Below are 15720 nucleotides of genomic sequence, written 5' to 3'. Positions count from 1 at the left end.
CAAACCCTGAGTAGGAGATAGACCTAACCAGTCTTCCTGAAAAAGAATTAAAAATAAAGCTCATAACCATGATGATGGAGCTGCAGATAAATATGCAAGAGCTAAGGGAAGATGTCCAGAAGGAGATCACAGAAATGAAACAATCTCTGGAAGAATTTATAAGCAGGATGGATAAGATGCAAGAGGCCATTGATGGAATAGAAACCAGAGAACAGGAACGCATAAAAGCTGACACAGAGAGACATAAAAGGATCTCCAGGAATGAATCAATATTAAGAGAACTGAGTGACCAATCCAAAAAGAACAATATCTGCATTATAGGGGTACCAGAAGAAGAACAGAGAGAGAAAGGGATAGAAAGTGTATTTGAAGAAATAATTGCTGAAAACTTCCCCAAACTGGGGGAGGAAATAATGGATCAGACCACAGAAATACACAGAACTCCCAACAGAAAGAACCCAAGGAGAACAACACCAAGACACATAATAATTAAAATGGCAAAGATCAAGGACAAGGACAGAGTTTTAAAGGCAGCTAGAGAGAGGAAAAAGGTCACCTACAAAGGAAAACCCATCAGGCTATCATCAGACTTCTCAACAGAAACCTTACAGGGCAGAAGAGAATGGCATGATATATTAAATGCAATGAAAGAGAAGGGCCTTGAACCAAGGATACTGTATCCAGCACAACTATCATTTAAATATGAAGGAGGGATTAAACAATTCCCAGACAAGCAAAACTTGAGGGAATTTGCCTCCCACAAACCACCTCTACAGGGTATTTTAGAGGGACTGCTCTAGATGGGAGCACTCCTAAGACTAAATAGATGTCACCAGAGAAAATAAAATCACAGCAAAGAAAGCAGACCAAGCAAATACTAACTAAAGGCAAAAAATAAAATCAACTACCCACAAAAGCAGTTAAAGGAAGCACAAAAGAGCACAGAATAAAACAACCAACATATAAAGAATGGAGGAGGAGGAATAAGAAGGGAGAAAAATAAAGAATGACCAGACAGTGTTTAAAATAGCTCAATAAGCAAGTTAAGTTAGACAGTAAGATACTTAAGAAGCTAACCTTGAACCTTTGGCAACCATGAATCTAAAGCCTGCAATGGCAATAAGTACATATCTTTCAATAATCACCCTAAATGTAAATGGACTGAATGCACCAATCAAAAGACACAGAATAATAGAATAGATAAAAAAGCAAGACCCATGTCTATGCTGCTTACAAGAGACTCACCTCAAACCCAAAGACTATAAGAACAAAGAAAGACTGAAGTAGCAAAACAGCAGCAGAATCATAGAACCTAAGAATGGAGTAACAGTTACCAAAGGGAAAGGGACTGGGGAGGATGGGTGGGAAGGGAGGGATAAGGGTGGGGAAAAAGAAAGGGGGCATTACGATTAGCATGTATAATGAGGGGGGGGCATGGAGAGGGCTGTGCAATACAGAGAAGACAAGTAGTGATTCTACAGCATCTTACTACACTGATGGACAGTACTGTAATGGGGTTTGTGGGGGGGGGGGATTTTGTGAAGGGGGGAGCCTAGTAAACATAATATTCTTCATGTAATTGTAGATTAATGACAACAAAATAAAATAAAATAAAATAAAAACAAATGATTACTGAGAGCCTATGATGTGCTGGGCACTATTTTGTTGTTGTTTTGCTTTGTTTTGATTTTCTTAAAGGAGGTGGACAGGGAAGTCCAGGGGCCATGTCCATGAGGCAGTTTCCTGGAACTGGAATAAACTGGCAATTGTATGAATAAATTGTCCTCACTCCCTTCAACCCTTCAATGTAGAAAGCATCTTCAAGTGAGAAGTTACAAAAAGACTTCATGATAGCACAAGTGCCTCCCTTATTTTGGCATTGAATGTATGCCCTATTGGCTGCAATTCTGAAACCAAAGTATGGCATAGTATTTTTTACAAGACCTGAGCCTTTACTATACACATTTTAAGCCCTTTAATCTGTTTCCCAGAAAGCTGTATGATGACATGGCAAGCCAAAACTTCAAAGAGAACAAGGAAAGTGGCCTTTCTATTTTTTCAGACTATCGATTCTGCCTTGACCAGTTAGAAATGATTTAGTAAATGTATCTGTTTCAATAATAACTTTTGCTACAAGGAAATCCCTCCCTCCTGCTAAATAAGGGAAGGAGCAAGTACAGGAAAAGCATATATTCGCTAGTCCGCTGTGAAGACCCAGTCTTTGCCCAACGCTGATTCTAGCTCTGATTCTGCTGGCTTCTTGCTGAAATGTCTTTAGGTTTTCTCTTTTGTGAACTGAAGCATGATACCTGGAATAGCCAGGCCAAAAGATCTGTTGTGACTTGGACATTTTACTTTTTCAGGTGTTGAAGGAAATGGCAGAGCCCACCAGCCTGACAACCCATCTAGAAGCCAGGCACCTTGAGAAATTACCAGGTCATCTTGGCACAATTCCACCTCTGCTCAAAGGCCATGGGGAGACGGGGGTAGTAGTAGGAGTTCTACTAACAAACACTCGCAAAGCAAATTATTTTCCAAACTCAGAATAATAATAATTATCTAATAACTTTGGTTTTCAAAATATTTAATAAAAAAATACCTGTTGACACTGAGCTTCTGGATGTTGGCTGTATACACGAGCTGCATCTAAGACATAAATGACGGAGAAGAGCAAAGAATGAATTTCTGCTAGTAGAATGTTGGCACTTGTCTACACCCAGACTCAGAGGACATTTCAGCTTCTAAAGGAGACTGATAACTAGCATATCTCTGAGAGCACCTTTCACTAAGCAGAGGAATACTAGCTATCCCACAGAGAAAGGCCAAATTCCAAGCGGAGTAGCTGGCATGTGACAAATAACAGCCCCCCTGCCTGCCCTACAAACACTGAAATAGAGAAGTCGATCATCCTCAGATAGGAACCATAAAACTAACAAAACGAGTCAGAGCAAAGCCCCTTTAACTAGACAGGATGGTGTCTATGGGAAACTACAACACAATGAAATTTAACATGCTGAAAAGAACAATATGGAGCTCTCAAGGCAGTTGGCCAGCAAGGCATTTATTTATTCAAGCAAACATTTATTGAGTACCTATGATGTGCCAGGGCTGGGATATGGCAGTCAAAAACCAAAACTAAACAAACAAAAATTGTCTACCCTGGACCTTGCATTATGGTAGTGAGGAAGAGATAATAAGTTAATGTGTGGAAAAGTAAATTAATATGTAAAGCTAATGGGGGGGTGGGAGAGAGGAAATGCGAGAGATGGCAATTGTCAACACATATTGGTAAGGCAAGGAGGATTCACTGAAAAGGGACACTTGAGCAAAGACTGAGGCGAGGTGAGAGAAGCAAGCAGATGTCAGGGGTAACATGGCCCAGGAGGAGGGCACCCTGGTGCATCTGTGGAACGGAAAGGAAGTCAGTGTGGCTTGAGCAGAGTGAACCAGTGAGACAGGAGCAAAGAGTAAACAGGGTCAAATCAAGCAAGTAGCGTGACCGTATAATTTATTGTTCAAACTGGGATATTTTTGAGAGCAAGATAGGGTACTAAAAATAATTAATATTATATAATTTAAAAAAACATGTTTTTAAATTGATCGAAAATTTGGGTTTATTATATCGGTGGACCTACAAGACAATCTATTGAAAACTTAGTTTCAAAATATGATTTTTAGGATATTTTTAAATGACACGTAGCTATGAACATAAAAGCAAGAAAAAATTTAAAAACCTTATATACTGGTTCTTTGAGCATTTTAATAAACGAGTAAATTACTACTCTTGGTATAGATTCAAATATCTTAACTGGTTACTTAGCCATTGTTATCTCTAACATGTGATGTGGACCTTTTTCTGAAGAACATCTTTTTTTTTCAATATATTATTTTCATATTTTTTAAAAAACTGCAAACTTCTGTAAAGCTGCATTTTATGGTTTATATATTTAAAATCATTGATAATTTTAATTAATGCTTCTCTGTAGTCCATACTATTTTTAATTGAGAAAATACTCCCTCTTTAGATGCTGCTGAATCTAAGTTCAGAGAAATTTCTGCTAAGTGGAGGTTATTATCAATTCTATTTTTTATAGTAAAAATGTTCAATTAAGATAAATATAAAATACAAATGAAATATAAATTTAATAAAAATATAAAATCTTTAATTTAATATAAATAGTTCAGCCTCAATATTTTCACAGGTGCTGTATTTCTGCCTCCATTCAAAACATCTTTCTTCAATAATAGTTTTACAAGGTAGAGCTCTTAAGGTGTCTCAATTTGTGATTCTTTTTAACATTTCAATAATGTAGATACAGCAAAATCATAGGCCTTCACAATTTCATCCCATCCTGGTGAATATAAATTTATCCACTTAAAATTAGAAGCTCCATCAAAGTCAAGATGTTTCCAAAGCACAATTTTCAAATTAGGTAATTAAACCCTTTTAGCTCCCATCTTTGGATTTGTTCAATTCCTCCCCATCTTTTGTAGAGAGAAATTAGAGCTTCTTCATTTTTGCAAGCTTTATTTTACATAACTGCAGCTTGCTAAAAGCTTCAAAAGTTGAATTTTCATGCTACATTCATTGAATAATTTGATTAAATATTTCCAACTGATTTTGCACATAGTGCAATCCATTTAAATTGCTTTACAAGGTGGTTTTTCAAAGGCTCAAGCATTTCCAAAAATCCAACTGGTGACAGGCAATATCACAGAGAGAAAATACATGTAGCCATGCTGAAATGTTTATGTATTTAACATCGACTTGTTGAAAAAGTTTTGTAGATGAGTTTTATGTGTGTGTGTATGTGTGTGTATATTCTGATTGCATAAATATAGAATATTTATAAATTTTTACATTGCAGTTTTTATTTTGACTGGGAGCACCTGCAGCTTGTTTGGGTGCAGTCCTGAGTTTTGTGCACATCACAGTCAATTCCAAGTACCTTTCTGTTCTATAGGATTTTAAGTTTGTAAGGAAATAGTGTTTACCACAATTCTGTGCTCCACCAAAATCTGTACTCCTATTACCACCGAAAAAAAAAACCCCTTTATCATCAATGTTGAATTCTTCAACTAAATTTACTGTAACAGTAACAGTGTCAGATGTTTCATTTTTAACAAAATACATTTCCAAACGCTTTATTTTGATCCTCTGAATTGGACTAAACCATCTTGGAATTAACAGGTTTTTCTAATTGAGGCCAATATAAAACTGACATTATTTGATGGTTTGCAAAGGGAATCAACTCATGAATCATCAGCAGTTCACTTTACTTTCAAGCACAGGAAAACTTGAAACTGAAAAAGAGCATAATTAATTTAGGAGAGTCATCTGCTCCCAGTGGAAAGGTGTGCTTTACAATGACGTGTAAACATGCCTCCCTCCCACAGCTGCCTATGGTGAACTGTCATCTTCAGGCATATTGTTCTTATATTAACTATTAACTTTGAAAGCAGAGCCTGGCACTCCTTTACCGTATCTGTGACTTCTGGTTTTCAAGGGAACAGCGATATCTCTACTTGCCCCCATGGAGGACAGGAAACATTTGATAAATATTTTGTGCAAATTACATTAACTTGTTTGTCATTAACTTGCTTGAGAAAATTAAACATGTAGTTTGGGTTTTGGTTTGTTTTGAGCCAAGTGCTGCTGAAAGTGTTTATTGAAAAACTAAAATGCATTGCCAAATCATAAAACAAATAGTTGTGGCTTTACACATACAATTCATGTGTGGATAAAATGAGAGTTCCTGGGGCCAGGATTCTCACCTGGCTCTGGTTAACTAGCTCACTGCACACCTGTGGGCAGTACCTGGCTGTTGACTCTATATAAAGAGCTCTGCCCAGTGCTCTTAGTGCAATACGGTGGCACAGCTGCAAGGCTGAGGGAGAGCAGAGCAGAGGCTGGAGTGGTGGAAGTGCCAAGGACAGAGGCCCAGAGGCTGGCTGTGTGGACAGAGAGTCCCAGAGGACAGCTGTGATGGGATTTTAGTGACTGACCTGCCACCTGGAAATAAAGTTGGGTATAACCCTTTCACCCCAAGAACGTACTGTCAGTTTCTTTGGCACACTGAATCCATAGTGAACTTGCCTGGGGCTGAAACCCATTGGCAAGACATCATGGCAAGCTGCTTTAACAAGAATATTTAGATTACACTACACTGTATGGCAAGAATGCTTAGCCTCTATTTCTCAAACACAATTTGCATGGCTTTTTAAGCCACAATTTCCCATATTTTTTTCCGACCCTGTGTGGTGAAGTTGGGGTTCCTATGGCCAGGATCCTCACTGAACTTAAACCACCTGATGATGTAACTGGCCTGCTGCTAGGCTACCACCTTCACACCTTTAGGCAATAAGCTATTATTGCGCTATATAGAGAGCTCGGCCCAGTACTCTGGGCGGAGGCGGAGGTGCTAGTGCTCGACCTACTGCCAGGAAAACAAGCCTGGTAATAAACTCTTTCACCCCAAATAATGTTTTGTTGTCAATTTCTTTGGTCACACTGAATCCATAGCGAACTTGCCCAGGGCTGAAGCCCATTGGCAAGACACCCTGTGAAGGCTCCATGCATCTTACAGGCCACCAATGGACCATACGAGGACATGAATGGTGGAATACCAGGCAGTCAGCAGGGAAAAAAGCCTCACAAATTTTCCTTCCACCACCTCAGACCAGAGGAGTCGCTTAAGCTCTTAGCTTTATCAACCAGCACCCTGCATTTAATCCTTGTAAGGGTATACTGCCAGTTAGGTTTTGTCTGAATAGGATCAGGAAAAGAGAGAGGAGTTATCATTAGTCATTATTTTAGATTCAGCCAAAAGCAAGTTGGAACTCGGTTCACTGCATGTGTGTTTCACATGCAGCCACTTGAGACCATGGAGGAAGCTGGAAGAGCCAAGTGGAGGTCTGCTCACCTGTCTGGTTTACTTTAATATAAAAACCAGTAAGAAAACTATACAAAATAGAAAATCTGGGGCAGAAGGTAAAGCCAATGATAGGATGTCAAGAAAACAGGCGTGAACCCAGCGCTCTTCCAAATGAACCAAGACATATGGTCACCTCTCTAAGGTCAGCATAAAGACTGTGGCTTTTACTACAAATGAGGTGGGAATTCATTATGGGGTTCTGAGGAGATGAATGATGTGATCTGATTTAAGTTTTACCTGGCTGCTATTTTGAGAATAAATTGCAGGGGTGGGGGCAAGAGTAGCAGACCAGTTGGGAGCATTTGGCTATGATCTAGCAGGGGGACAAATGTACATCCTTAAAATTGTATGGATAGAGCTGGAGGGAAGAACGGTTAAAGGGAGAACCTAGCCATGAGCTCAGATATAAGGTCTGTGCTACTGGCTAGTTCATATAGTGCACAAGGGTGAATTAGAAAGTCATAGTTCAAAATCATCACATACGAAGAGCAGCTACTTAATTCCTATGACATGAGTTCCATCAAGTAAACTTCTCATTATAAAGTAGATTCATGTAGACTTAGTCGTAGGAAAGGAATACATAGACCAGCAAATGCTAGCATCTGTCCTATGTGATGGTTTTAATTTTAAATAGAAATTAATAAAGAGGATTTCTGGGGTTTTTTATACATTATCTTGTACGAGTTTAGTTTGTTTGTACTAGGTCCCTGGAATGTCATTATCTCTGCATATACTAATAACTGAATTTCTTAAAATATTCAATGGAAAATAAGACCTAGAAAGTGATGACCCAAAGAGGTCACCCTGAAAAGACTTGCTGAAGCTGCCACATGGCCTTATCCAGATGATCTATGGCCTTATTGAGAGCCATTCAGCCAAAATGCAGCTCTGATGCCCAGACAGTAATATGAGAATATCCTAAGTGAATTAAGGAATACACTGCTACCGTGTCCTCATCAGAAAAAATTTAATTCTCAAAGGCTTATTCTTCTATGATAATTTTCTCAATTCTACTCCTCTTTCCAAAAACAACCATTATATTAAAGTATTATTGAGGGATTTTTTTTTCTTTTTCTCAGATATATGATTCCACTTTCACATCACTTTATGTGATATCTGATTGATTTTCAGAAATGCACTCAAACATCTATATTCAAGGCACAGCAATAAGCGAAAAGTTACCGGCAAGGGACTTGTGTCATCTTGAAGAGAAAGGCTCTTCGAAGTATCAGCAAGGCCACTCTCCTTCCTGGCATGTTGATCCAGGGGAAGAGGAGCTGAGCTGGAGTGTTCATCACTGTCCTGGAGGGTGGAGTGTTCCAGTTCCTCCAACAAGGCATCTAGATCATAAGACACAGAGAATCATCATACAGAATACTTAAGTCTTCTGGAAAAATTTTCCCCTTAAATATCTCCACTGTGCCTCCCTTCATCTCCCTCTTTTCTTGAGTTGGGGCTATTTTCAAACATCTTCCCTTAAATCCTTATTTCAAAAATGTAGTCTATTCTACCAGGAGATATTTAATGTCTCCACATACTGTGGCCTGTTTCTTACTTCCCATGGTTGACTTCAGATTCATAGTCTAACTCTGTAATTTTTCTTATATTGCAGGTTATTAATGGTTATTATTCATTCAGGGTGGATTCCCCATAAAGATCCCCAATTAGAAAAAAGTAAATCCTACATATTTTTCTACCAGAAAAATACAAGCAATTATGTCACAGTTTTGAAAATATACTAGGATAGAAACACTGATTCTTTTTTCTTTTGATTGTTAAAACCTTAAAAAAATTTTTTTTATTAAAGTATTATTGATATACACTCTTATGAAGGTTTCATATGAAAAACAATGTGGTTATTACATTCATCCATACTATCTTGTCTCCTCCACACCCCATTGCACTCACTGTCCATCAGTGTAGTAAGATGCCAGAGTCACTACTTGCCTTCTCTGTGCTACACTGTCTTTCCCATGATCCCCCCCACACCATGTGTGCTAATCATAATACCCCTCAATCCCCTTCCTCCTCCCTCCCCGCCTGCTCTCCCCCACCTCTCCCCTTTGGTAACTGCTAGTCCCTTCTTGGAGTTTGTGAGTCTGCTGCTGTTTTTCAGAAACACTGATTCTTAACCCTGATGATCACACGGCACATAACAAAATTCTCAAAACAAAGTATAAGTATTCTGCCTTTTAGGGTGTGGCAAGAAAACAGATAATGCAAAAGCAAGTAAGATGTTGCAATCCAAAAACTTGAGATTTGTTTTTCTCCTGATTTTCTTGAGGAAAACCAACAGACTGTACAAGTGTTACACTATTACCTTTCCATTATAGTGAAATTCATAATAGGCAAAATTGACACATGGCTCTGTGCTGTGCACTGGAGTTTATATATTTTATTTAGTTATCCTAATACTTTGAGGCAGGTGATACTATTGTCCTGATTTTGTAAATCAAGAAAGAGACAAATAGTTACTTAAGATCACTGTGAGTGAATACAGAACTTGGCTATCTGATCCCAGCTCCTACACTAACTTCAAGTCAGTAAGTCCAGCCCCCATTCTCTTATGGATTCTCTGGGTCATCTGGGAATGTGTGTTCTTCTCTGAAGACATTTCTTCATCTACATAATGAAGCAATTGTATTACAACAGATTTTTTCTAACTGTGGGTAGCTGAGACCCAGAAGTGAATCTTGGCTGGATTTCTTACCATAGGTGGTGGTTCCCCAAAATTTTTAAAACACTAGCTTATGTTATTTCCAAAGGTCTGCCTCGCTCTGCAGTCCTAAGATGAGGAAAATGAACTTTACAGGTTGTTAAAAAAAAAAAAAAGATTTTTCATTTATTTCAGATGTTTTATTTCAGGGTATTTCTTAATGGCGTAAGAAAAGATCTAATCCTTTCTTACAAATGAAATCTTCTACAGCTCTTTCTCAATCATCCGTCTCAAAAATACTGCATTGCATGCACCATTTTAGAGATAAATAAACTGACTAAGCTTACCCTTCAACAAATAAATTGTAACGGAAAAGAAGAGATGGAGGAGGAACCAACAGATTAGAAGAAACAAGAGACAAAATGAATTTCGATGTATGAACCTTAAATAGATAAAAAGACACAATCAGAAATACTGACTAGGTATTCAATAATATTAAGAAGTACTATTAATTTATTTTGGGTATGATAAGGACATTTGATAATATTGAGTAATCTCTGTTTATATTTTAGGTGTGGTAATGGTATTTTATGATATTAAGGAATTACTACTAAGTAATTATTACTATTGAGGATTTTGTGATTGATAATGGTATTAAGATTAATTGTATATGTATGTATTTATTTTAGAGATTAAAGCTGAAATATTTACAGATGAAATAATATCCAGTATCACTTTAAAATAATCCAGGAGTGAAAGGAATGGGTGAGTACCAAATGAAACAAGATTGGCCAATAGTTGATGATTGTTTAAATTGGTTGATGGGTACATCGGATTTCATTACAGTCTTTACTTTGTATATTTTTTGATTTTATAATAAAAGGTTTTTAAAAAGAAAAGAGAAAGCTAGGATAGAAAGAGAAAGTAAAATTTTTTTCTCATAACGTTTCTAGTTAAATTTCTTGAGCCACAAATTCACATTCTGCATTGCTGTACTAAGATACAGCCCATTTCTTTTCTATTTTCTAAGCTTTGCTCTAACCAGAAGTTATGAATCCTCTTGGATTGAAAACAAAAAGGCATTCACACTAAAATTAGGGGAGAGGGAAGACCAGCTGAAAGAGAAAACTGTATCACTAAAAGCAGAAGGGTACCCTTAAAAGTACCAGATAACCAAAATTACTGAAACTCTCCCTGCCGGGTTATGAGTTAACAGGCCTTTCTCTTCCTGTTTCCTATGGGCGCACATATCACCAACTCCGCAAGATTATCTTGTCTTTTGCCAGATTCAGTGATTTGAAGATGACTAATTTCAGTATGATAAACCCAAGATTACTGGTTGGGGAAGAGGCGTGACATTAGACTGAAAACTCTGTAGTCTTTATCACACTTCATCTGTGGAAATCAAGTATCAACACTAACATGAAAGGAGTAAAGTTAGGTCTATTGGGGGTCTCCTGGATTATAATGATTTCATTCAGAGCCAGAGTCTGCTCCTGGTTCCACTTTACCCAGCATCGTTGTATAATGAATATTTAGGTAAAAATGTTCAGGGTACAGTCTTGGAGGGAGTACTGCAGAGGAAATGTCAGCCGCCTGTGCTAACCTGTCCTTCACGCTATGTTTTTGCAATAGGAAAGAAAGACCCACACTAAGTCTTACAGGTGGTTACTGAGCTGATGATAATTTGAAGAATCAGTTGAGGATTAGCCACCTGGATAATACACGTGAATGTTACCTTCCAGGCTGCTTGGAACATTCTACATTTCTAGGCCAGACTACCATTCATCCTGTTCCAAGAAATGCAAACGTGTGCAGATCTGTTATTTAAATTTTATAATGATCTGGGTTATTCTATTGGCTGGAACACCTGAGCCAACACACCTCCAAAATAGGAGGACACCTTGTAGCTTAATCTGCTTTGGTGTCAGGTGCTCCTGAGAGTGATGTGGAACAAGTTACTTTGTTTTCCTTAGTTTTCTCATTTAAAAAACAAAAGTGGATAATATCTATTTCAGAGGTTTGCTTCAAACACTAAAATGATTAACATGTAAAAATGTCTAGTTTTAGCATAAGTCACTGAATAAGTATTAGTTCTCTTTTGAATCACATGCATGAAACCATTAGGTATCCCCAAACTAAGAAGAGCTGGACTCTAGTGAACTCAGATGGAAATGTGAATTTCCCCAACCCTTACACAGGGCAAGAGTTTGGATTCTACCCCAAATCCGAAGTACATTCCACTCCAATTATCAAAATAGACTTCACCTCCAAAACAGTTCAATATTTATTAAACACCACTTTTTCTGCTTCATTAACATCTCTTTCCTCCTGTAATTTGCCTTCTTTCCTTTACTCCTCCAGTTCTCAAGTCAAATGCCAAACAGTTAAAAAAAACAGATATGCAAGACGTGTTTTTTGCACTTTTGACATACTCCAAACATACAAAACCCAGGACAAGAGGAATTAGTACAAATGGAAATTGGATAAAGATTAATGACTGTTAACAAAGATGGCTGCAACAAAAGTCGGCAAAATATGAATGAGCCCCAAGAATGACAAACCTTACACTACTCTAAAGGTTTGAAATCATGGATCTCTCTGACAAATGCGGCAAATAGTTTCACTGCTGGCCTTGATTGCTGTGGAGTGGAAAGAGGTACCATATTTGCAACACAGTAATCTGTGCCTTCATAGTTCCTCTGATAAAAGCTCAACAACAAAATCACTGTTGTTACACTGATCAGTCTTCTTGATTCAATACTAAACCAAGGGACAAATGAAACCACCCTGGTCTTTCTCCAACTTTTGCAGATCCCTCATTCTTGTACTTCCACTCCACTTCTCCTCCTCATGACTCCATTTCTTGCTACCCCCTTTCTTTCATTTTCTCCCCATATCACATCTCTGTAGTTGCTGTGTGACCACCCTATGATCTCCAATAGCCCTCAAGAGACAAAATGCTCATAATAAAATGACAATTGCAGTCACAATTTGAAAAGTATTTGTGCAGAGTTTACTCTGTGGGTAGCATCAAACTCTCTGCCTATTTTGCCACTGAAAACTGAACCCATAGTTCCCTAAAACAATCATAGTTCCTCAAGCTTCACTCTTGGTTTGGCTGAGAGCAGGAGAGAAGTGAAAATAAAATCTTCCAGCATTACCCTCCATCTGGCTAGAAGTACAGCCCACCACTAGACATGACAGCCAAGTCTTCATTCCCTCAGAATTTCTCCTCCAAGAATCTCCTCACTCACCCAACTCTTCCATTGTCACACACCCAAGACGCTCTGGCCCCACAGGTTGTAAGGAACAGCTTTGGCATGTGCTGAGGATGAGGACCGCAAAAGAACTAAATGAGACAGTGTGAAGCAGCCTCTATAGCCCTCTTTGGTTCCTGTATTTGCTTAGCACTTCCTCTCTTTTGCTTTGGTGAGGTTTTTTTTTCTTTTTTTATAGGTCAGAATTTTAAAAATGGGGCTGACATTGAAAGGCAGATTGTAGGATTTGAGTTCTGGCAATGCATTGGCTAGACTGAAAAAGACGCAGAATCAATTTTGAAAAATTTGAGCACCTACCAAGTGCCAGGATTGATCTGCATTCATGGGAATGTCAGATTTGGACTTGAATCTTTTTCCCAATATGGGTATCCTGCTGTGACTCTGCACCAGGAAAACTGCTTTTTTTTTTTTCTGTGAAGCTGAGGGACCATGGAAGCATAGTTTCCTTCATAAATTTCCATCAGAGATAACCAGCACCCAATTCATTTTGCTGTCTTTTTCTTAATTATCCAGGAATTATGCTTATCTGCTTTCCTGAATAGATTTTAAATCCATGAAATGCAGAGCAGAGACATATTCACATTTGGATTTCCACGACCTGCTTTATTTCAGTGGTCTAAAAGGCAAACTAAGGGGTCATGAAGAATGAAACTGGTAGACTTAAGACACCAGGAGCTAAACTGCAGACATCTCAATTAAGCTTAATTCCTGCCTAGTTACAAGTAGCCTTACAGCAGTCTCTCTGAGAAATAAGGCTGAGGTTACCGCTATTTTATTCACCTTGATGAAACAGAACATTTAACAAAAGGCCTGCTGGGAGAAGGCAGCATGTAAAGAACTATAATCATAGCCTTGTGAAATATCCCCATTTTTACCAGCAGTGAAATTAATTCAGGGAATAGTAACAATTAGTAAAGGTAATTTAGGTAAAGATAACAATTAGTAGGTAGATTTGCTATCTATTACAGTCCAGATTTAACTTCAAATCTGTGATCTTTCCTCTACAGCACAGTGGTCTTTTTTTTACACTGCATGCAAAACACACATGCAACTCTTGTGGCTTTTTAGTTTCATCTGAAGGAATCATTCATTCTCCATTCCCCTGAGGACTCAAGTTTTTTTGTTGTTTTGTTTTGTTTTTTTTTAATGGAGATTCTCACTCTGCATTACTTTGAGCAGCCGTTGGATGTCAGTGCTGCTCCAAAAGTCTGCTCACTGCGAACAGATTTGAAAATGCTTATCTATACAATGCCTTATTCACGACTGAAATGCCATAACCCTATGAAAGTGCAAAAGACTCAACAGAGTATAAAACATTTGTCTAATCTTCAGTGGTAATTGAGCCAAAATGCTAGAAGGAAAAACGCACTTTGGCACTTGGCTTGCAAATATTGCACTCCATCTGCAGTTTAACTGAATGATTCAAGTGAAATTCATAACTGGATCCCCAGATCTTGTTTCCATCGTCTTTCTTTTGGGGTTTTTCACCCAGAATACCTTATTTTCCAGACGTAAGAACTGCCCTTTCAAACAGCTCCTTGATTATAATGGATGAAAAGGAAGGAAGGAATTAAAGACCCACTGCCATCACCAAATGCAACTTGGGGATGAGCAAATGAAACTCCCACTTGACTTATTAGGTAATTTAGCTGACACGCTAGTAAGCAGTAATTTTTGTCAGATCTGCTCTTTTGACCATGCTTCCTGTGCAGCAGAAACATTTAAAAACCGCAGATGCAGGTGGCTTTGGGGCGGAGAGCAAGAAGGGGGGACTTGTTTTTCTGGGTAGGTCACGGAGTCACGCTATCAACCCTTTTAGCTTGCAGGCCAGAGACCACAGGTAAGTTAAGCCACAAACCACAAACACCAGCTCCTTGGCTCAGACGTCTAGTGGAAAAGCAACTCTATAGACTTTTATTAGAAACGAAATGAGTTGATCGGAATCGTACTAGGCACCCCAAGACCCGATGGTACCAACTTCAGTCCCTGACCTCCAAGGACTCACAGGTTAGTGGGTCAGACACCGAATGACGACACGAATAACGCAGACGTTAACGCCAGCTGGTCCCAAGGAGGTGCAAAACAAGATAAGGGCTATTACGTGGCCACCACAGAAATGCTTTACCAACGTCAACTAAAACAGTCGGGAAAGCTGCCGAAAGTAATCCCAACCAGCAACTAGCCCAACATTTCTGCTCCAACCTACGCATACGTCACGGACTAACCCGGAAACACTTCCTCCTTGAAAAGGAAATTACAACTGCCGAAAGAGCAAACTACCCTTCCCATTGTGCAACAGTTCTAAAAACCCCAGAATTCTTCTCGCCTTCGGTTTCTTATCTTTTTCCCTAAAACATAGGCTAAGTAGGACTTCTTTTCCCAGGATGCCTTTCGTAAGTTAACGGTGCGCATGTGCCAAGGGGCGGCTCCTCCTTGCCCTCACGACCCCGCCTCTGTTCTACCGCCGCCATTTTTTCGGGGACTTTCATCCGGCAGCCGACTGGACTTTTTTCTTAAAGGAGAAGCGACAGCTCAAAAATTTCCCCCGTCTCGCCGCAAGACCTGGCGGCCCTGAAGACAGAAAGGCCACAGACAGGAAAGTGGGATCGGAGTGGAAGCAGAACACGGAGGCTACTTCCGCGGCTTAAGGAAGGATGGAAAGAACCCTTGTGGCATTAGCTACTCCTTAGGGAGGCAGGTGCGCGCGCAGCCTGCTCAGGGTGCGCGCGAGGCGGGAAAAGAGGTGCGTTCCCCTCCCACCAACCTCCTCGCAGGACCTGCCCCTCCCACTGCCCCTAGCGCGCGTTGAGCTCCAGCGTGGGGAGAAAAGGTCACTTTGGGATTGTCG

At 39.2% G+C, this 15720-nt stretch overlaps 1 protein-coding gene across 7 annotated transcripts in view; it reads right to left on the bottom strand.

Moving 5' to 3' along the window:
* Window positions 1-15720, bottom strand: part of LPXN (leupaxin) — a 40918-nt gene that overhangs the window by 23713 nt on the left and 1485 nt on the right. The window contains exons 1-3 of one of the 7 annotated variants that reach the window (XM_017661839.3): window positions 12849-14841; window positions 8118-8275; window positions 2600-2646 (exon numbers count right to left, since the gene is read on the bottom strand). In XM_017661839.3, the coding sequence (XP_017517328.2) occupies window positions 2600-2646; window positions 8118-8275; window positions 12849-12861 (218 nt within the window). In that variant the 5' untranslated portion in view covers window positions 12862-14841. The other 6 variants (XM_017661842.3, XM_017661840.3, XM_017661844.3 and 3 more) reach the window with 6 other exon arrangements.

Source organism: Manis javanica, chromosome 11, assembly GCF_040802235.1.
Source record: "Manis javanica isolate MJ-LG chromosome 11, MJ_LKY, whole genome shotgun sequence".
Classification (NCBI taxonomy): Eukaryota; Metazoa; Chordata; class Mammalia; order Pholidota; family Manidae; genus Manis; species Manis javanica.
This window is presented reverse-complemented; position numbering and strand designations above follow the sequence as displayed.